The 23,491-nt window shown below is 39.4% G+C and overlaps 2 protein-coding genes across 2 annotated transcripts; both read left to right on the forward strand.

Moving 5' to 3' along the window:
- Nucleotides 1–9,462: 9,462 nt before the first annotated feature.
- TRUGW13939_01050 (uncharacterized protein) lies at nucleotides 9,463–11,394 on the forward strand (the record flags this gene model as incomplete). The annotated part of the gene is made up of 1 exon (XM_035484256.1): nucleotides 9,463–11,394. The coding sequence occupies one exon, from the start codon at nucleotides 9,463–9,465 to the stop codon at nucleotides 11,392–11,394; it is 1,932 nt and encodes a 643-aa protein (XP_035340149.1).
- A 1,753-nt stretch (nucleotides 11,395–13,147) lies between these two features.
- Nucleotides 13,148–15,424, forward strand: TRUGW13939_01051 (uncharacterized protein; the record flags this gene model as incomplete). Its single annotated transcript, XM_035484257.1, has 1 exon — nucleotides 13,148–15,424. One exon carries the CDS (start codon nucleotides 13,148–13,150, stop codon nucleotides 15,422–15,424), a length of 2,277 nt encoding a protein of 758 aa, XP_035340150.1.
- Nucleotides 15,425–23,491: the final 8,067 nt, after the last annotated feature.

Raw genomic sequence — 23,491 nt, forward strand, 5'->3', positions numbered from 1 at the left:
ATAATTATATATAACTAGTTATAATAAAACTTATAAAAACAGGATTAACTTTTAAAATTAAAAAATATAAATTTAATATTATACAAATTAATTATCTAGGAATAGTATATATAATAAACAGATTAGAAATACTAAAAGAAAAATTAGATATTATCCTTAAATGGCCAACTCTAATAAATATTTATAATATATAATCTTTTTTTAGAGCTAGTAGATATGTTTGATAATATCTTAAAAAATATTTAGATATTATAACACCAATAATAGAACTACTGAAAAAAGATAAACTATTTAATTAAATAGTAAAGAAACAATAATTTTTTAAAAACATTAAAAAACTTATTAAAATTATATTAATCTTATAACTATTTAATCTAGAATTACAAAGTATTTTATAAATAAATGTATCTAGATATACTCTTGGAGTAATCTATAAATAAATTAATAAAAAAGAAGAAATATAGATTGTTATATTTTACTTAAAAAAGTTTATATTAATAAAAGTTAATTATAATATCTATAACTAAGAATTACTTATAATAGTTTAAGTATTTTAATAATAGTGATATTATCTCTAAGGAGCGAAACATAAAGTAATTATTAAAAGTAATTATTATAATTTAAAGTACTTTATAATAATAAAAGAATTATCTAGAAAATAAATATAATAGGCTAAAGAATTAGCTAAATTTAATTATAGAATTGAATATATTCTAGGAAAATAAAATACAGCTATAGACGTATTAAACAGATAATCAGATTATGTGATTAGGATAGAATCCTTTAAGATAAACATTCTATAAGAAGAATTAGGAGTTCTATACTATAATCATAATATAATCATTGCAACTATAATAAAAATTGTTGATAATAATCTATTTTATAAACAAATATATTAAGAAATTAATAAAGATTAAAAAATATAAAAAGAATTATAAGCTGGATAAGTTATAAAAAATATTCAGAAAAGCTTAGTAATATAAAATAAAATGATTAGAGTACTGTAAAATATAACTACAGAAGTTATTTAGTAATATTATAATCCTTCTACAAAAGGATATCAAGGAGTTAAAAAAATAGTTAAAATAATTATTTAAATATTCTACTTTCCTTATATACGAAAAAGGATTAAGAATTACATTAGAAACTGTAATAAATATAATAGAAATAAAATAGTACACCATAAATTCTTTAGAAAAATATAAATATTAGAAATACTAAAAGAAGCATAGAAAAGTATTATTATTAACTTTATCTAAAGACTATTATAGTCTAAGAATCTAGTAACAGAAGTTATCTATACTAATATTATAATAATAGTTAATTAACTTACAAAATATATTATCTTAGAATTAATACTAAAGAATATAATAGCAGAATAATATATAAAATTTATATTATAAAAAGTTTTTATATAGATTAGATTACTAAATAAACTTATTATAGACTAAGATAAGTTATTTATATCTAAATATTAACAGATAATTATAAAGATATATAGAATATATTATAAATTATTAACTATGAATTACTAACAGACTGATAGCTAGTTCAAAAGAATAATTTAAATAGTTGAATAGTATTTTTAATACTATTTAGATTAAGAATAAGATAATTAGATAAAACTATTACTATTAATATAGTTTGTATTAAATAATACAAAAAATATTATAATAAAATAAATTCTATATTTTGCAAATCTTAGATAATATCTAAGAATAATATGGTCTGAAATATTATAAGAAGAATTATCTAAAGCTATAATAATACAAGTTAATAAACTATAGACACTTTATTAAACAATATCAAAAAATATTAAATAGACTGAAAACCAAATGAAGACTTATTATAATAAGAAATATAAAGACGTATTAATTTTTAAAAAGAAAAAGAAAGTTTACTTATTATAATAAATAATTAGATAGAAAAAATTTAATATTTTAAATAAGAGATTAAGTAATAAATTTAATATTATTAAATATAGATCTTTCACAATTTAAGAAAAACTTATTAACGATAATTATAAACTTTAACTATTAATAAGAATAAAAATGTACTCAGTATTCTATATTTTATTATTAAAACTAACTAAAAATCTAGAAAATAGTAATAATAAAGTAACTAAAAACAAATATAAAATTAAAAATATTTTAAAGAGAAAATTAATAGATAAAAAATTTTTTTATTTAATTAACTAGAAAAGATACAGACTTGAATATAATTTATAGAAACTAGTTAAGCATTTAAACTGCCCTAAAAAGATTTAAATATTTCACTAGAAAGAAACTTAAAGAGGATATAGTTAAATTTATTATTAAATAATATAAAAAACTTCTAGATAACAGCTATAATTATCTTATTTAATTTTTATAGTTTAGTTTTTTATTTCTATTCTTTTTTTTTTTTTTCCTTTAGATATTTTAACTCTTCCATATCTTTAATATCTATTTGAATAAATTAACTAGTATATTTTTAAAGCAGTTTCCACTGCTTCTTAAGATAAAGAAGTTTTGTTAAAATTACCTTCTTATCTTCTTTAATCTTTTTTTAAGCAGCTAACAACTTTTTTTAAGCTAAATCTGAAGATATTATTTTAATATAATAACTATGATTGCTACAAACACACTTACTGTAATATTTTGAAATTTCTGATTTAATATATAACTTCTTTGAAAAAGCATATTTATAGTAAGGGAAAAAAAAAAAAAAATAGCTCTAGCTACCCGCCGGGAAAATCAAAAATCAACCTTTTGAAATTCAATGCTACTGGAAGGCATCCAGGGCTTCGCTATGGCCCCTGGACTCTCCAATATCGACAACCACCCCCTAGACCCAGGGGGGCAGGCGCTAGGTCTGGTGAATCCTATAGAGGCCTATATAGGCACCCTAGTGGGGACAGCACCACTAGCGCCCCCTAAGACAAGTGCAACAGTCCCTCAGAGCAAGGGCTTCTTGCCTAGCCTGGAAATCAATCTTAGGGAGTTGTTTCCCCTCCTAAGCAGCGTACCAGGCTCCTAGGAAGCATCTAAAATTCTAGGGAAGAGACTATAGAAACACAGCCCTAATAGGGTAAAAAGAGCCTTTATAAAGGCCTTAATCAGCCTAGCCTACAAAGATATAGAACAGGCCTTATTAGGCTACTTTATAAGCAGTAATAACGTGTTATATATAGAGATAGCCGTTATAAAGGCCTATATGACCTCTCTGGTAAAGGCTATAGAGTAGTATCTTATAGACTAATTAAACACTCTAGAGTACTGTTTCTCAATCTTAGAAGCTTAATAGGCCTTTCTAAACGTTCCAAACCACCCTCTAAAGCCTTTATTGTCAGGGGACGACCATTAAGGCTTATAACAGCCTCTACTATCCCAGGGAATGATATTTGTAGAGGTCGCCTATGGCCCCTAAGCTAATCTAAATAGGGCTGTTAAGTCTATAGAGCTATATAGAGCCTCACTTTTAATATTAAAACTACCCTTTAGGGTGAAGCCCGCAGCAAGCCCCCAGTAGGCTGATATAGCGGCTAATAATGCCTAAGAGTGGTAAATTATTATAAAAAAATAGGTTTACTCTCTGAACCAGTCCTTAAAAGTCTAAATGGACCTAGGGAGCCTAAAGCCTATTCACGGAAGTAATAAGGAAGACTATAGACTTATATTTAGACATAAAAATAGCTATACTACTTTTAGAAAGTCTAAAGCTGATATCATCTTGCAGCTTAACTGCTATCTAGTCTAGACAGGCTTCCTAAACTTCGCCAGGGTAATAAACGCTAATTATACCAAATTAGGGGCTATCTCAGCCCTATTAGACTAAGGAAGCACTATAGGCTTGCTATTACCAGCCTATAAGGACCTATTAGTGGCTGCCTGCCACTGGATTGACCCTACAGTCATCTTAGTGGAAGCAGACTAATAGTAACACAAGATTAAGGTGTATATAGTGCTAATAGCCTATTATAGTACCTTAGGGCTAGGCCTAGCCAGGGAAGAAATTGAATTAGGGGGCATATATACCTTAATAAGAAACTCTATCTAGATTAAACCAATAGCAGTTATCCAGACTAATAAATAGTGTTTCTCTACTATTATTATAATAATAAAAGGCCTAGATGACGCCCACAGGCTACTCACCCAGGGCGTACACTTCAGGGGCAACAGGCACCCTACCAGCCCTTATCACAAAGTAGATAAAGATACCATTTATACTCAATACTATGGCATTGGCTACCAAACTTATAGAGACTACAGTATCCAACCACTACTCTATATCATATATACTGGTGTCTATAAAATCCAAGAGCATACTTACAATATACTAGACTATAGAGTCTAAATAGACCACCTATATCTATATACACCTACTAAATATGGTAACTATAGGAAGAAGCACCAGACTGATTCTCTAGGGTGCTCTAAGCTTCAGAAGGCCTACTAGCGACTCTATAAGTGCTTCCCTAGCGTAGAGATCATTATGCCCCCTCCCCCCCCTGAATAGACTGAATGGGAAGGCATTGCTAAGGAGGCTTCTCTCCCAACCACTACCCAAGACGCCCCCCAAGCCCCAAAGCTTAGAGAGATCGATGACGCTATAGAAGATGCCCTAGAGACATCACCCCTATCATACTCATCCCCATGTCCAACACCAACGCCTAGAGCTGCAGCCCCTATTAATATTGATTATTCAATATAATTACAGCCATACCTACCCCACAACCTTAGAAGCTCTAAAAGCGGGGATAGAGCAGCAAATAGGCATTATATGCCTGCAAGAGCCTTATATTACTTATGACTTCTCCTACCCAGGCTATCTGCTGTACTGGCCAGAAGGGGAGAAACGGGATCAATAGGTGCTTATAGCCATCCATAAAGACCTTATAGAGGCGGTTAGGGTCGAAAACCACACTAATTTAGTAGACCACCCCTATTTACAAGCCCTAGACATATAGGAAGCACCAATAATTAGCGAGCATACCCCCCAACGCACTAGAATAGTCAACTGCTATGATATGTGGATTAAAGCCAGTTACCAGTGACAAGAGACCTTCCCTAAACAACACCAAGCTATCAAGAATACAGACTAGGACCTGCTTATAATGGGTAGATACCTATTAGTAGATAATTTCAACACCCATAGCCCTTCGTGGAACCCACTGGCCAAAGACCGGGTTAACGCTGAGCCCTTGGAACAGCTTATAGAGCGGCACTCACTATATATTAATAACCCACTGGGGAAGGCTACACGCTATAAGAAGACCAAGGGGATGTCAATTATTAATTTAGCATTATCCTCACCAACCCTAGGGCCTCTGCAAGCCTGGGAGGTAGATAAGGATAAGCCTACAATATCTAACCATGAGCTTATCATCCTAGCCTAGAAAGCCCTAGAACCCCCCCTAGAAGGAATCTCCAGGGAGATTACTAGATAGCAGATAGAAGCTCTGCAGGTAAACAAGGAAGCCCTAAAGCTGATCATAGCAGCTTGGGCTTTAGAGGCTGTAGACCACCCTTCTCTTAATAATCAATATACTGAGGAAGACCTTACTAGAGAGGCTAATTAGGTGCAGGACACTCTAACTAGCATACTCAATAAGTATGCCAAAGCAGTACGGCTTTATATATACTCTAAGTAGTGGTAGAAGCCAGAGCTATAGTAAGCCTAGAGCTTATAGACTATAGCCCATAAGCGGTGGCAGGCCTATGCCTGTACTAACACTAAATTCAAGGCTGTAAGAACCGCTTATTACCATGAAATAAAAGTAGCTAAAAGAACCTGCTGAGAGGTCTTCCTTACTGAGAAAGGCCCTGGAGAGAAGGAAGAGTGGAAAAAAGGTTCAAACTCCACTGGGAACCCTTTTCCTAAAAGCCCTAGGAATAGCCTAGAAAAGTCTTTTCTAAGAGATTCTAATAGATGTTAAATAGCTTTATAATATATTAAGCCACGGACTAATCCTATCACCCCAGCACTCTAAGGCCTGGATCTAGAGGCTCCCCCTGCTACTACCATGGCCAATAAAGAAGCCCTAATTAGGGAAATAGTATTTCCTAACACCCCCTATAGCTCCCTTCCTAGGAAGCTGCTAGATAGACAGGCCTATATACTTATAACACTAGAGCAGGTATATTAGGCCCTATTTAGTTAGAACATTAAGAAAGCTCTAGAGACTAATAGACTTAATTTTAAAGTATACTGGCTACTCTAGGCACTAGACTTACCCCAAATTATAGAGATAGCTAGGCAGTGCTTTTGGCTTAGGGTGCACCCAGGGGCCTAAAAGACTACTAAAGACATCCTACTTCAGAAGCTAGAGAAGCCTGATTATACCTAGATAAAGGTCTAGAAGATAATAAACTTACTTAGCTACCTAAGTAAGATTGTTGAGAAGCTGGCTGCAGGCCTTATAGTAGACTGGTGTAAGGCTTAGAAAGCTTTATATTCTAGATAAATAGGGTGCAGGCAGGGCTATGGGGCTATTAATATAGTAGTCTACCTTGTATAAATAGTGTATAAAAAATAGACTTAAAAGCTTCTCATAGATATTATCTTTATTAATATTATAGGGGCCTTTGACTATATTAATCTTTATAAGCTTAGTAAAGCTATAGAAGCTGTAGGTCTAGATAATGACCTTATAAAATAGATTTTATTTTTCCTTATAAATAGAAGGGTCAGCCTTATAATTGATGGTTATAAAGTCTTTAAACAGTCTATTAACTTAAAGCTATCCTAAGGCTTACTAATCTCTCTAATCCTCTTTCTTATCTATATCTAGGGTATGTTTTAGGCTATAGAATAGCAGATGTCAGAAATCAAGGCTCTGTCCTATGCTAATAACATAGATCTAGTAGCCTAAGGAAGCTTAGTCTCTGAGATCTACAGATAGCTAGAAGCAGTGGCAAAAGCTACTATTAAGTAAAGACTGGTATATAGCATCAAATTTGACCCTAAAAAGACAGAGGCCATCCTATTCTCTAGGGCCACCAGCAGGGAACATAAAAATCAGGTCTAGGAAACTAGGGTGTAGATAGGAGACACTTTAGTAGCATTCTCTCCAATAGCCATCTAATGGTTAGGGGTTTTACTAGATCTAAAGCTTATTCTTAAAGCCCACTATAAGTACTGCCTGCAAAAAGGTCAAAATATTAAAAGATAAGTATAAGCACTGTACAAAGCCCAGAAGCTTCTTCTAAGCCTGATATAACAAATCTAAAAAGCTATTACGTAGTCAGTAGCACTTTATAGGACCAAGCTTTAATAGCATAGATAAAAGAACTATCTAGAAGGACTATAGAGTCTAATTAATAATTAGGCCTAGACAGTCACAGGTATGCTGAAATCTACCCCATTAGGACTGCTTATAAGAGAGGCAGTTTTGGAACCAGTAGAGACCCTATTAGATAATAAACAGCAACAGTATACCCTAAGACTCCTAAGACTTCCCCAGGGGCATCTAGCAGCAGAAATACTCCCCATAACGCTTAGGGAGAGAGACGCCTATGTATAGCCTGAAGAGTAGCTACTAGAAGACCGAGCTTGGGCAATATTAATCCACTAAGGCCCTTGGAAGCTGGGCATAGGCCTGGCCTACAGGCTATAAGAGATCTTAACTACTAACTTCTTCCAAGGCTTTAAGTATACAATAGAGCTTAATAATAGATCTATATTACTAGATTTTAGAATAGACTCCTTTGAAACTGCTATATAATTAGCCTTAGATCCTCTAAGTAGGATAGGGAATATTAATCTTTATTTAGATAGTTCTAGGTTAGATGATCAGCGCGTAGGTACTGTAATAACTTATAAGCTACTTATTAGTCTCTAGAGGTTGCGTCTAGCTCCTCTAAACACAGGTTTTGAAGTCTTTGATACAGAACTAATAAGAGTAGTCAAAGCCCTAAAGTGGGCATTGGCAGAGAATCTTAAAGAGCCAATTAGGATATTTCTTAATACTCAAGCTACTATAGATAGACTTCAGTATACCCAGCTAGGCCCTAGCTAAGCCCTGGCGCTACAGATATATGATCTAGCCAAAGAACTGTAGACCACCGGCCGTAGAGTTACTATATACTAGGTGCCAGGCCATAAGGAGGTCCTAGGCAACGAAGAGGCTGATAAAGCCGCCAAGAAAGCTATAGGGAAGCCTCAAACAGACAAATACTTAGATATCTCACTGGCATATGCTTAATGGGCCTGTACTAAAGCTTATAGAGCTGCTAGGGCCAACTAGCTTACTGTAAAGCTTGTAAAGTATGCTTAATAGGTAAGCTAGGCCTACTATCCCCCCTAGGGATAGAAGCTTGACTTAATGTTGGCAAACACCCCCAAGTATCTAGTATAGCGATATTACTAGTTTAAGACTGGCTATATACTAATTAGGGCCTATTTGTATCAAATTAAGGCCTAAGACTTCCTTAATTGCTTAGGGTGCTCTAGGAAGACTAAGACAATAAGATATCTTCTTACAAACTGTCAACAGTGGTGCTATCAGCAGAAAAAACTATATACCGGCTTAGCTGAAGCAGAAATAAAGGCTTTACAGAATAATAAGCAGTGCCCTAAAACACATTTATTCTAGAATCTAAAGGCCACTACAGCGCTGCTAGCATTTATAGAGACTATTAAGGAGTAAGAAGATAACTAATAGACCTGGGAGCAGGCCTATAAGACTGATAATTGGGGCATTAAGACCTTGGATGAGGGAAAACAAAAGAGGGAAAGATAGCAGGCAGAGACAGCCTACTATTGTAGGCAACGCCCAAACATTAGTGGCCATAAAGAGGAGATAGTGGTTACCACCCACTATAAGCCTCTAAATCATCCTGCGCATATAAGTGGCTTAGGGCGAGGAAAGTGTAAGATACCTTGAAAGCATGGATCCAATAGAGGTAGAGACACCGGTTTATAGGGGGCAACCCCTATAAGCAGGCCTAATCCACACAAATCGCTGTCTGTCATAGCCTAGGGCTCGGTATAGACGTTAAATTTGATTAAATAAATAAATAAGGGAAAAAAAGAACAATCTTAGTTTTAATAATATAAGTAAATAGATTGTTTTTATCAATATTTTATTTTAATGATATGGTTAGAACATCATTACTAAGAATGTTAATAAGAAAGAAATTAATTTACCTAAATAATGAGGGCCTACAACTATTTATAAGACTATTAGGACACCAGCCTTTAAAAGAAGAGATTATTATAAGAATCATAAACATTTAACTAATCAATAAATAGCAGACACTACTTATATAAGCAAGCTGCCTAAAATTTCTATAGAGTAGACTTGCTAATTGCGGAAATAAAGACAGAAATGACTATATAGGAACTCATATAATCTAAATAGTGCAAATATACTGATCTAGTGAAGATACACTAAGTAAATGTACATGTCATAAGAATCGATAACGCTCAACCAATAGATATACCCGCCGGGAAAATCAAAAATCAACCTTTTGAAATTCAATGCTACTGGAAGGCATCCAGGGCTTCGCTATGGCCCCTGGACTCCCCAATATCGACAACCACCCCCTAGACCCAGGGGGGCAGGCGCTAGGTCTGGTGAACCCCGTAGGGGCCTATATAGGCACCCCAGCGGGGACAGCACCACCAGCGCCCCCCGAGGCAAGTGCAACAGTCCCTCAGAGCGAGGGCTTCTTGCCTAGCCTGGAAATCAACCCTAGGGAGTTGTTTCCCCCCCTAAGCAGCGTGCCAGGCTCCCAGGAAGCACCTAAAACTCTAGGGAAGAGACTACAGGAACACAGCCCTGACGGGGCAGAAAGAGCCCCCATGAAGGCCCTAATCGGCCCAGCCTACAAGGACATGGAACAGGCCTTATTAGGCCACTTTGCAAGCAGCAATAGCGCGCTGCACGCGGAGATGGCCGCTATGAAGGCCTATATGACCTCTCTGGTAGAGGCTATGGAGCAGCGCCTCACAGGCCAATTGGGCGCTCTGGAGCGCCGTTTCTCAACCCTAGAAGCTCAACAGGCCTCCCCGAACGCCCCAAACCACCCCCTAAAGCCCCTATCGTCAGGGGGCGACCGCCAGGGCCCACGACAGCCTCTGCCATCCCAGGGGACGACGTTTGCAGAGGTCGCCCATGGCCCCCAAGCTAACCCGAATAGGGCCGCTAAGCCCATAGAGCCACGCAGAGCCTCACCCCCGATATCAAAACCACCCCCTGGGGTGAAGCCCGCAGCAGGCCCCCAGTGGGCCGATATAGCGGCCAGCAATGCCCAGGAGTGGCAAATCGTTACAAAAAAACGGGCTTACTCCCCGAACCAGCCCCCAAAAGTCCAAATGGACCCAGGGAGCCTGAAGCCTATTCGCGGAAGCAACAAGGGAGACCGCAGGCTTATATTTAGGCGTGAAAATGGCCGCACCGCCTCTAGAAAGTCTAAAGCTGATGTCATCTTGCAGCTTAACCGCTGCCTAGCCCAGGCAGGCTTCCCGAACTTCGCCAGGGTAATAGACGCCAATTACACCGAATCAGGGGCTATCTCAGCCCTATTGGACCAAGGAAGCACCGTAGGCTCGCTATTACCAGCCTATAAGGACCTATTAGTGGCTGCCTGCCACCGGGTCGACCCCGCAGTCATCTCAGTGGAAGCAGACCAACAGTGGCACAAGATTAAGGTGCATGCGGTGCCGGTAGCCCGCTATAGCGCCTCAGGGCTAGGCCTAGCCAGGGAAGAAATTGAATTAGGGGGCACATGCACCCTAATGAGAAACCCTACCTGGATCAAGCCGATAGCGGCTATCCAGACTAATAAGCAGCGTTTCTCTACTATCGTTATAACAGTAGGAGGCCTAGATGACGCCCGCAGGCTACTCGCCCGGGGCGTACGCTTCGGGGGCAACAGGCACCCTACCAGCCCCTATCACGAAGTGGGTAAAGACACCGTTTGCACCCGATGCTGCGGCATTGGCCACCGAACTTATAGAGGCTGCGGCACCCGACCACCACTCTGCACCGTGTGTGCTGGCGCCCATGAAGCCCAAGAGCACACCTGCAACGTGCTAGACTGCAGGGCCCAAACAGGCCACCCATGCCTGCATGCACCCACTAAATGCGGCAACTGTGGGGGGAAGCACCAGGCTGATTCCCCGGGGTGCCCCAAGCTTCGGGAGGCCCGCCGGCGACTCCATAAGCGCTTCCCTGGCGTAGAGGTCGTTATGCCCCCTCCCCCCCCTGAATGGACCGAATGGGAAGGCGTTGCTGAGGAGGCTTCTCCCCCAACCACTACCCAGGACGCCCCCCAAGCCCCAAAGCTTAGGGAGGTCGATGACGCTATGGAAGATGCCCCAGGGACATCACCCCTACCGTACTCATCCCCGTGTCCAACACCAACGCCTGGAGCTGCAGCCCCTATTAATGTTGATTATTCAACATAATTGCGGCCGTACCTACCCCGCAACCTTAGGGGCTCTAGAAGCGGGGATAGAGCGGCAAATAGGCATTATATGCCTGCAAGAGCCTTATATTGCTTATGACTTCTCCCACCCAGGCTATCTGCTGTACTGGCCAGGGGGGGAGAAGCGGGATCAACGGGTGCTTATGGCCATCCGTAAAGACCTTATAGGGGCGGTTAGGGTCGAGAACCGCACTGATTTAGTAGACCACCCCTATTTACAGGCCCTGGACATATGGGAAGCACCAATAATTAGCGGGCATGCCCCCCGACGCACTAGAATAGTCAACTGCTATGATGTGTGGATTGGGGCCAGTTACCGGTGGCAAGGGGCCTTCCCTAGACGACGCCGGGCCATCGAGGACGCAGACTGGGACCTGCTTATAGTGGGTAGGTGCCTATTAGTGGGTGATTTCAACGCCCATAGCCCTTCGTGGAACCCACTGGCCAAGGGTCGGGTTAACGCTGAGCCCTTGGAACAGCTTATAGAGCGGCACTCACTATATGTTAATAACCCACTGGGGGAGGCCACACGCTATAAGAAGACCGAGGGGGTGTCAATTATTGATTTAGCGTTATCCTCGCCAACCCTAGGGCCTCTGCAAGCCTGGGAGGTGGATAAGGATAAGCCTACAACATCTGACCATGAGCTTATCGTCCTAGCCTGGGAAGCCCTAGAACCCCCCCCAGGAGGAATCTCCGGGGAGATTACTGGGTGGCAGATAGAAGCTCTGCAGGTAAACGAGGAAGCCCTAAAGCTGGCCACAGCAGCTTGGGCCTCAGAGGCTGTAGGCCACCCCCCTCTTAGTGATCAATGCACCGAGGAAGACCTTGCTAGAGAGGCCAATTGGGTGCAGGACACCCTAACCAGCGTACTCGATAGGCATGCCAAAGCAGTACGGCTTTGTGCACGCTCTAAGCGGTGGTGGAAGCCAGAGCTGCGGCAAGCCCGGAGCTTATGGGCTGCAGCCCGCAAGCGGTGGCAGGCCCATGCCTGTACCGACACCGAATTCAAGGCTGCAAGAACCGCTTATTACCATGAAATAAAGGCGGCTAAAAGGACCTGCTGGGAAGCCTTCCTTGCTGAGGGAGGCCCTGGGGGGAAGGAAGAGTGGAAAAAGGGTTCTAACCCCACTGGGAACCCTTTTCCCAAAGGCCCTAGGGATGACCTGGAAAAGCCTTCTCCAGGAGATCCTAATAGGTGTTGGATAGCCCTACAGTACACTAAGCCACGGACTAATCCCACCACCCCAGCACTCCAAGGCCCGGATCTAGAGGCTCCCCCTGCCACTACCATGGCCGATAAAGAAGCTCTAATCAGGGAAACGGCATTTCCTAACGCCCCCCGTAGCTCCCCTCCTGGGGAGCTGCCAGGTGGACAGGCCCACATGCTTATAACACCAGAGCGGGTGCATCAGGCCCTATTCAGCCAGAGCATCAAGAAAGCTCCGGGGGCCGACAGGCTCAATTTTAAAGCATGCCGGCTACTCTGGGCACTAGACTCGCCCCGAATCATAGGGATGGCTAGGCAGTGCTTTCGGCTTGGGGTGCACCCAGGGGCCTGGAAGACCGCTAAAGGCATCCTACTTCGGAAGCCAGGGAAGCCCGATTACACCCAGGTGAAGGCCTGGAGGGTGATAAGCTTGCTTAGCTGCCTGGGCAAGGTTGTTGAGAAGCTGGCTGCAGGCCTTATAGCGGACTGGTGTGAGGCCCAGGGGGCTTTACACCCTGGACAAATGGGGTGCAGGCGGGGCCGTGGGGCTATTGACGCGGTGGCCTGCCTCGTGCAAACAGTGCACGAGGGATGGACTCAAAAGCTTCTCACAGGCACTATCTTTATTGATGTTATGGGGGCCTTCGACCATGTTGACCCCTATAAGCTTAGTGAGGCTATGGAAGCTGCAGGCCTAGATAATGACCTTATAAGGTGGACCTTATCCTTCCTTACAAATAGAAGGGTCAGCCTCGTAATTGACGGTTATAAAGCCCCTGAACAGCCTATTGACTCAGGGCTGCCCCAGGGCTCACCGGTCTCCCCAATCCTCTTTCTTATCTATATCCGGGGTGTGTTTCAGGCTATGGAACAGCAGGTGCCAGGAATCAAGGCCCTGTCCTATGCCGATGACATAGGCCTGGTAGCCCAGGGAAGCTCGGTCTCTGAGATCTGCAGGCAGCTAGAAGCAGCGGCAAAAGCTGCTATTGAGTGGGGACTGGCAAATAGCGTCAAATTCGACCCTAAAAAGACAGAGGCCATCCTATTCTCTAGGGCCACCAGCAGGGAACATAAAAATCAGGTCCAGGAAGCTAGGGTGCAGGTAGAAGACGCTTTAGTGGCATTCTCCCCAACAGCCATCCGGTGGTTAGGGGTCTTACTAGATCCAAAGCTTACCCTCAAAGCCCACTATAAGTACCGCCTGCAAAAAGGTCAAAATACTGAAAGACGAGTGCGGGCACTGTGCAAGGCCGAGGGGCTCCCCCCAGGCCTGGCATGGCGAATCCAAAAGGCCACCGCGCAGTCAGTGGCGCTTTATGGGGCCGAGCTTTGGTGGCATGGGCAAAAGAACTGCCTAGAAGGACTGCAGGGCCTAATTAATAACCAGGCCCGGGCAGTCACAGGCATGCTGAAGTCCACCCCGTTAGGACCGCTTATAAGGGAGGCAGCTCTGGAACCAGCAGAGGCCCTATTAGATAGTAAACAGCGGCGGTATGCCCTGAGACTCCTAGGACTTCCCCAGGGGCATCCAGCAGCAGAAATACTCCCTATAACGCTTAGGGAGGGAGACGCCCATGCACAGCCTGGAGAGCAGCCACTAGAAGACCGAGCTTGGGCAACACCAACCCGCCGAGGCCCCTGGAAGCTGGGCATGGGCCTGGCCCGCAGGCTACGAGAGGCCTTGACCGCCGACCCCTCCCAGGGCTTTGAGCGTACAATAGAGCCTGGTAATAGGTCTATACCACTAGATTTCAGGATAGACTCCCCTGAAACCGCTATGCAATTAGCCTCAGACCCCCTAAGTGGGATAGGGAACACCGACCTTTACTCAGACGGTTCTAGGTTAGACGATCAGCGCGTAGGCGCTGCAGTAGCTTATAAGCCACTTATTGGCCCCTGGAGGTCGCGCCTAGCTCCCCTGGGCGCAGGCTTCGAAGTCTTTGATGCAGAACTAATAGGAGTAGTCGAAGCCCTAGAGTGGGCGCTGGCAGAGAATCTTATAGGGCCAATTAGGGTGTTTTTAGACGCCCAGGCCGCTATAAGCAGGCTCCAGCATACCCGGCCTGGCCCAGGGCAAGCCCTAGCGCTGCGGGCACACGACCTAGCCGGGGAACTACAGGCCACCGGCCGCAGGGTTACCATATGCTGGGTGCCAGGCCATAAAGGGGTCCCAGGCAACGAGGAGGCCGATAAGGCCGCTAAGAAAGCTGCAGGGAGGCCCTGTACAGGCAAGTACTCAGGCATCTCACTGGCCCATGCCCGGCGGGCATGCACCGAGACTTATAGCGCTATCAAGGCCAACTGGCTCACTGCAAAGCTTGCAAGACGCACCCAACAGGTAGGCCAGGCCTACCAACCCCCCCGGGGATGGAAGCTTGACCCAATAGTGGCAAGCACCCCCAAGCACCTGGCGCGGCGGTATTACCAATTCAAGACCGGCCACACCCCAATCGGGGCCTATCTGCACCGAATCAAGGCCCGAGACTCCCCTAATTGCTTGGGGTGCTCTAGGGGGACTGAGACGGTAAGACACCTTCTTACAAACTGTCGACAGTGGTGCCACCAGCGGGAAAAACTATATGCCGGCTTGGCCGAAGCGGGGGTAAAGGCCCCGCAGGATAGCGAGCAGTGCCCCGAAGCACGCCTATTCCAGGACCCAAAGGCCACTACAGCGCTGCTGGCGTTTATAGGGGCCATTAGGGAGCGAGAGGATAACCAACAGGCCTGGGAGCAGGCCTATAAGACTGATAATTGGGGCATTGAGGCCCTGGATGAGGGAGAGCGAGAGGGGGAAGGATAGCGGGCAGGGGCGGCCCGCTATTGTAGGCAACGCCCAAACGTTAGTGGCCATAAGGAGGGGGTAGTGGTTGCCACCCACTATAAGCCCCCGAATCGTCCTGCGCATATAAGCGGCATGGGGTGAGGAAAGTGCAAGATACCTTGAAAGCCTGGATCCAATGGGGGTAGAGGCACCGGCTTATGGGGGGCAACCCCTATAAGCAGGCCTAATCCACACGAATCGCTGTCTGTCATAGCCTAGGGCTCGGTATAGACGTTAAATTTGATTAAATAAATAATTAAATAAATAAATAAAATATATTTAAGGATGTATTATTGGTATATCTAAATAAAATCTTTCTAATATACTGGTTTAGATAGTTTATAACTATATTCTTATTTTAGTTCTTTATAGTTGATTTCAGAGAATTCTTTTATTATTTTAGAGTCTTTATTATCTATTTCTGGTTCTTCTTTGCTTATTTCTAGAATCTTAATTTTTGTTTTTAGAACCATTATATTAGTTCTTAGAACTAAATTCTATTTTTTCTTTATAATTAATGGTCATTTTTGGAATAGTCTGATTATTTTATTTACTTAATTAATCACTCTTACAGTATTTTTTCTAAGATTGGTTATTTTTGCTAACTACGATTATTATAGAGTGTCTAATTCTTGATCCAAGTCTTTATAGTTAACTTCTTTATCTTTTCTACTATCTTAAAATATTAGGAAGTGTTAGTTTTCATTTCCTAATAAAAGGTCATTAATATACTATTTAATAGTTTTATTATATTAATCTTTTCTATAAGATTCTCTGATTAGTCTTTTCTCTTAATCTTATTATAAATGAGATTATATTTCTTCTAGATTAATGTCTTCTTTCTAGGATGATTCTTTTTTTAAACTCTGTCTAAGATATTCTTTAGATTATCCAGGGCTATCTTCTAGCTCAAAATTCTTAAGCGCATTATATATTTCTTTTTCCAATATTAATCCCTAAAAGTCTTTAACTTTATTAATTTATTTATTTTCTAATTCTTTCTCTTTACTGTCTAAGAAAGTCACAATTATCTAGTATATAACTATAATTTATTAATAGACTATTATTATTTTCTAAAAATTGATATTACTGTTCTATTTATTTTATTTTAATTAGTATTATTATATAAAGTATTCTTTTTATCTATATTTATAACAAGCTTTATTTTCTTTATATTTAGCTATTTCTTCTTTACTGATTATGTTATTAAGCTGCATTTTAATATCGCTATTCTTATTATACTAGGTTCCTTACTTTACTGATATGTTGGTATACTAAGAGAATTTTCTAACTTTTTTCTATTTTTAAAACTCTTATTACTTTTACTTGATTTTAAATAGTTTATTATTAATTTTAACTATTATCTTAATAAATCTATTAATATTATTAAGTTGGTTAAGCTTAATAAATTCTGTCTAGACTTCTTCCTTAAGTATATTCTCAAAGATTATGATTTAAATAGTATTATTATAATATAATAATATTACTATCTATTAAAATTTAGTTACTAATTACTAAACAGATCTAGTCTATTATAAATATCTTAGTTATCTTTCTATAGTTTGTAGCTTATTAATATTTTTAAATATTTTTCTAAATTTCTATTTAAATATACTATAATTTAAAAACAGTTTCCTGATAATAATTCTCTAACTATTTTTATTGATAGTATATAATTCACTTAGTATAGATTATATCTATTCTACTGCTGCATTAGTAAAGTATAATGCTATAAAGATTATTTTCTTTTTATTATTGATAATCTAGTTGGCTTTAATATATATTTCTATATTGACCAAAATATCTTTAACTTAGATCTAGTTCTGTTGAAGATTATAGATTTTGATAGTTTGACCTTATTACTAGCTATTCTAGTTTTATTAGATAATATAGCTATAACTTAAGCTTTAAATTAATTAATATAATTATCTTTTTTAATAATTACAGTTTACAGTCTTTAGATATATTTATTTATTTAATTAATGACTTTTTCTAATATAATGAATCTTTGCTAAGTTTATTTATTAGATTTATTATCACTGTCTTGATTGACTAGTCTTACTTATCTTATAAATAGATACAGAATTGCTAGTCTTATTATTAGTGTATTACTATTTTCTACTATAATTAGCTTATTAATAAAGTTTAATTGCTTATCTAGTTCTCAAAACTTTATATTATAAAGATGTTTTATTATTAATCAGTTCAACAATTTATTACTAAAATATGAATTAGAGTAAGTATTTTGCTAATAAAAAACAAAATAAGAACGTTATATAAGGCAATTCTAGAATAAATAGAGTACTATTACAATAATAGGCTGTAAAGTATGTTAAAAAGTAATAATAATATACTATTTACTTAAAAGAATAAAACACAATAAGCTAGATATATAATAGTAAATAAATATTTTTATATAATTAATCTTAAATATAGCAAGTATAGTCAAGCTCTACTTAACTATGTTATTAATATAGTTTCTTAGTATAGTCTTATTCTGTTGACTATACAGTTATATGCTATAATGTACTTTTACTAGTATGGTGTATACGCACTAAGTATACTTGTATAGAGTGGATAGTTCTACACTAAGTATATCTATATAGAAATAATATAGCTATATCATTAGGGTGTATATTTACTTAGTATATTTTTACTGGATTAGTGTATTCGCATTGTTTAGATTATATAAGTTCTTATGTAGTCATTTCTGTCTTTATTTCTACAATTAGCAAGTCTACTCTATAGAAGTTTTAGGCAGCTTGCTTATGTAAGTAGCGTCCGCTACTTATCGATTGGCCGAGCATTCACGATTCTTATGACATATGCTTAGGTAACCAGCTTGACCTCTTATGGCCCTGGGGTGAGGCTATTCCTAGATCTAGTACTATAGATTAGGGTTGATGTCCTTTCTGCCTGAGGTCTTCTATTCAGCTATAAGGCTGCTTCTATTCTTGGGAATAGCCTTAAGTTTAGCTGTCACATTATCTTCCTCCTTTGGAAACGTTTGCCCTTAAGTGTTAGTTATTAGTCTATTATTATCTGTATACTTTTTAATAAATTAATCTTTCTCTATAACTTTTATCTATATATCTAATTAATGTGGTGGATCTAGCTTTTCAGAGTTAGTATTATGGAATGATTTCAGCGCTAATAAAGTATTTGAAAAGTATTCTGTTAGATATTATACCAGATCTAGGTTTCTGTCTAGCTAGCTTATTTAATAGCATAGCTTCTTTTAATATATTTAAGAGTCTAGGATCTTATTAACTTCCTATTCTGAATTTCTATTAATCTAGAGCTTAGGATATTCCTTTTTTAGTTAACCAGCAAGGGGCTTGATTAAAGTAGTGTAGTAGAGCTTGTTTAGAGAAAAGATATAGTACACTTATATACCCTATAGTAAATCTAATTTAAAGATATAATCTATCTTATATAGTATCTTATATAGTTTTTTAGACTAATAGCCTAGCTTCTTGCTTAATTATCCTGTATTCTATCTTTTATTATTAATATAGATATGGTTATTAATTTTAAAGTCTATCTCCTGTTTATATTTATTTGCTTACTATTACTATCTATCTTATACTTCCACAATATTATTATAGATATAGTCTTATATATACTCTAAATACTGTATCTATATTCAGTATTTTTTTTTGTTCAGTGTATTATTATTATTATTATTTAATCAAATTTAACGTCTATACCGAGCCCTAGGCTATGACAGACAGCGATTCGTGTGGATTAGGCCTGCTTATAGGGGTTGCCCCCCATAAGCCGGTGCCTCTACCCCTATTGGATCCAGGCTTTCAAGGTATCTTGTACTTTCCTCATCCCATGCTGCTTATATGCGCAGGACGATTCGGGGGCTTATAGTGGGTAGCAACCACTACCCCCTCTTTATGGCTACTAATGTTTGGGTATTGCCTACAATAGTGGGCTATTTCTGCCTGCTATTCTTCCCCTTCTTATTCTCCCTCATCCAGGGCCTTAATGCCCTAATTATCAGTCTTATAGGCCTGTTTCTAGGCCTATTAGTTATCCTCTCGCTCTCTAATGGCCCCTATAAACGCCAGCAGCGCTGTAGTGATCTTTGGATCCTGGAATAAGCATGCTTCAGGGCACTGCTCGCTATCCTGTGAGGTCTTTACTCCCGCTTTAGCCAAGCCGGCATATAGTTTTTCTTGCTAATGGCACCACTGTTGACAGTTTATAAGAAAGTGTTTTATCGTCTTAGTTCTTCTAAAGCACCCCAAGCAATTAAGAGAGTCTCAGGCTTTAATTTGGTGTAGATAGGCCCTAATTAGGATATGGCTAGTCTTAAATTGATAATATCATTATACCAGGTGCTTAGAAGTGCTTGCCACTATTAAATCAAGCTTCCATCCCCAGAAAGATTGGTAGGCCTGGTCTATTTATTAGATATATTTTATAAGTTTTATAGTGAGCTAGTTAGCTTTAATAGTGCTATAAGTCTTAGTGCATACCTACCAGATATAGGCTAGTAAGATGCCTGAGTACTTACCTATACAGGGCCTCCCTATAGCTTTCTTAGCAGTCTTATTGGTCTCCTTATTACCTAGGACCTTTTTATAGCCTAGCACCCAGCATATAGTAATCCTGCAGCCGGTAGCCTGTAGTTCCCCAGCTAGATCGTGTGCTCACAGCGCTAAGGCTTATCCTAGGCCAGGCTGAGTATACTAGAGCCTGTTTATAGTGGTCTAGGCATCTAAAAACATCCTAATTGGCCTTATAAGATTCTCTATTAATATCTACTCTAGGGCTTTAACTACTCCTATTAGTTCTATATTAAAGACTTCGAAGCCTATACCTAGAGAAGCTAGATACGATCTCTAGGGGCTAATAAGTGGCTTATAAGCTATTATAGCGCTTATACACTGATCATCTAACCTAGAACCATCTGAGTAAAGATTGGTGTTTCTTATCTTATTTAAGAAATCTAAGGCTAATTATATAGTGGTTTCAGGGGAGTCTATCCTGAAATTTAGTGATATAGACCTATTACTAGGCTTTATTATATACTTAAAGCCTTAGAAGGGATTAGCAGTCAAGGCCTCTTATAGCCTATAGGCTAAATCTATGCCCAGTTTCCAGGGACTTTGGTAGGTTAGTATTATCTAAGCTCAGTCTTCTAATAGCTGCTCTCCAGACTGTGCATAAGCATCTTTCTTTCTAAATGTTATAGGGAGTATTTCTACTGCTGGATATCCTTAGAGAAGTTCTAAGAGTCTTAGGGTATACTGCTGCTATTTACTATTTAATAGGGCCTTTGCTGGTTCTAAAGCTGCCTCCCTTATAAGCAGTCCTAACAGGGTGGACTTCAGTATGTCTATAACTGCCTGGGTCTAGTTATTAATTAGGTTCTACAGTTCTTCTAGACAGTTTTTTTACCTATATTACTAAAGCTTGGCCTTATAAAGTGCTATTGACTGTGTAATGACCTTTTGGATTCGCTATGTTAGGCCTGGAGAAAGCCCTTGGACTTTGAACAATACCTGTACTTGTCTTTTAGTATTTTAATCTTTTTACAGACAGTACTTATAGTAGACTTTAAAGATAAGCTTTAGATTTAATAAGACCCCTAATCATTGGATAGCTATTAGAAAGAATACTACTAAAATATCTCCTATCTGCATTCTAGCTTTCTAGACCTAATTTTTATATTCCCTGCTAGTGGCCTTAAAGAATAGAATAGCTTCTATCTTTTTAGGATCAAATTTGACATTATCTACCAGTCTTTACTTAATAGTAGCTTTTGCTGCTGCTTCTAGCTGTTTATAGATTTTAGAGATTAAGCTTCCCTGGGCTACCAGGCCTATATTATCAGTATAGGACAGGGCCTTGATTCCTAACACCTGCTATTCCATAGCCTAAAACACACCCTAGATATAGATAAGAAAGAGGATTAAAGAGACCAATAAGTCTTAGGATAGCTCTGAGTCAATAGGCTGTTCAGGGGCTTTATAACTATTAATTATAAAGCTAACCCTTCTATTTGTAAAGAAAGATAAGGTCTATTTTATAAAGTTATTATCTAGGCCTATAGCTTCTATAGCTTTACTAAGCTTATAGAGGTCAATATGGTTAAAGGCCTCTATAATATCAATAAAGATAATGCCTATAAGAAGCTTTTAAGTCCATCTCTCATGCACTATTTATACGAGGTAGGCCACCATATTAATAGCCCCACGGCCCTACCTGTATCTTATTTATCTAGGGTATAAAGCCTCTTAGATTTTATACCAGTCTGCTATAAAGCCTGCAATTAGCTTCTTAATAACCTTGCCTAGGCAGCTAAGTAAGCTTATCACCTTTCAGGCCTTTATCTAGGTATAATCAGGCTTCTCTGGCTTCCGAAGTAGGATGCCTTTAGCAGTCTTTCAGGCCCCTGGGTGTATCCCAAGTTGAAAGCATTGCCTAGCCATCTCTATGATTCAGGGTGAGTCTAATGCCCAGAGTAGCTAGTATACTTTAAAATTGAGCCTATCAGCCCCTGGAGCTTTCTTGATACTCTGACTGAATAGGGCCTGATACACCCACTTTAGTATTATAAGCATATAAGCCTGTCCACTTAGCAGCTCCCTAGGAGGGGAGCTATAGAAGATATTAAAAAATACCATTTCTCTGATTAAAGCTTCTTTATCGGCTATAGTAGTGGCAGGAAGAGTCTCTAGATCCAGGCCTTAAAATGCTAGGGTGATGGGATTAGTCTATGGCTTAATATACTATAGAGCTATTTAATACTTATTAGAATCTCCTAGAAAAAGCTTTTCCAGATCATCCCTAGGGCCTTTAAGAAAAGGGTTCCTAATAAGGTTAGAACTCTTTTTCCACTCTTCTTTCCCCCTAAGGCCTCTTTCAGCAAGGAAGGCCTCCTAGCAGGTCCTTTTAACTGTCTTTATTTTATAGTAATAAGCGGTTTTTATAGTCTTGAATTCGGTGTTAGTACAGATATAGGCCTGCTATTACTTATAGGCTATAGCCTATAAGCTCTAGGCTTGCTGTAGCTCTAGCTTCTACTACTACTTAGAGTGTGTATAAAGCTGTACTGCTTTAGTATGCCTATTAAGTACACTGGTTAGGGTATCCTGTATCTAATTGGTCTCTCTGGCAAGGTCTTCCTTAGTGCATTGATCACTAAGAGGGGGGTGGCCTACAGTCTCTGAGGTCCAAGCTGCTGTAGCTAGCTTTAGGGCTTCCTTGTTTACCTGCAGAGCTTTTATCTGCTACCCAGTAATCTCTCTGGAGATTCCTCCTAGAGGGGGTTCTTCTAGGGCTTCCTAGGCTAGGACGATAAGTTTATAGTCAGATGTTGTAGGCTTATCCTTATCCACCTCCCAGGCTTGCAGAAGCCCTAGGGCTGGCGAGGATAATATTAAATCAATAATTAATACCCCCTTAGTCTTCTTATAGCGTGTGGCCTCCCCTAGTAGGTTATTAATATATAGTAAGTACCGCTCTATAAGCTATTCTAAAGGCTTAATATTAACCCAGCCCTTAGCCAGTAGGTTCCACAAAGGGCTATAAGCGTTAAAATCACCCATTAATAGGCATCTATTCACTATAAGCAGGTCCTAGTCTGCGTCCTTAATAGCCTGGTATCATCTAGAGAAGGCCTTTTGCCACCAGTAACTAGCCTTAATCTATATATTATAACAGTTGACTATTCTAGTGCGTTAGGGAGCATACCTACTAATTATTAGTGCTTCCTATATGTCCAGGGCCTGTAAATAGAGGTAGTCTACTAAATCAGTGCGGTTCTCGACCTTAACTGCCCCTATAAGGTCTTTACAGATGGCTATAAGCACCCGTTGATCCCGCTTCTCCCCCCCTGGCCAGTACAGCAGATAGCCTGGGTAGAAGAAGTCATAAGCAATATAAGGCTTTTGCAGATATATAATACCTATTTACTGCTTTATCCCCGCTTTTAGAGCCTCTAAGATTACGGGGTAGGTATAGCCATAATTATGTTGAATAATCAATATTAATAAGGGCTGCAGCTCCAGGTGTTGGTATTAAACA

This window comes from Talaromyces rugulosus, chromosome I (genome assembly GCF_013368755.1).
Source record: "Talaromyces rugulosus chromosome I, complete sequence".
NCBI lineage: Eukaryota > Fungi > Ascomycota > Eurotiomycetes > Eurotiales > Trichocomaceae > Talaromyces > Talaromyces rugulosus.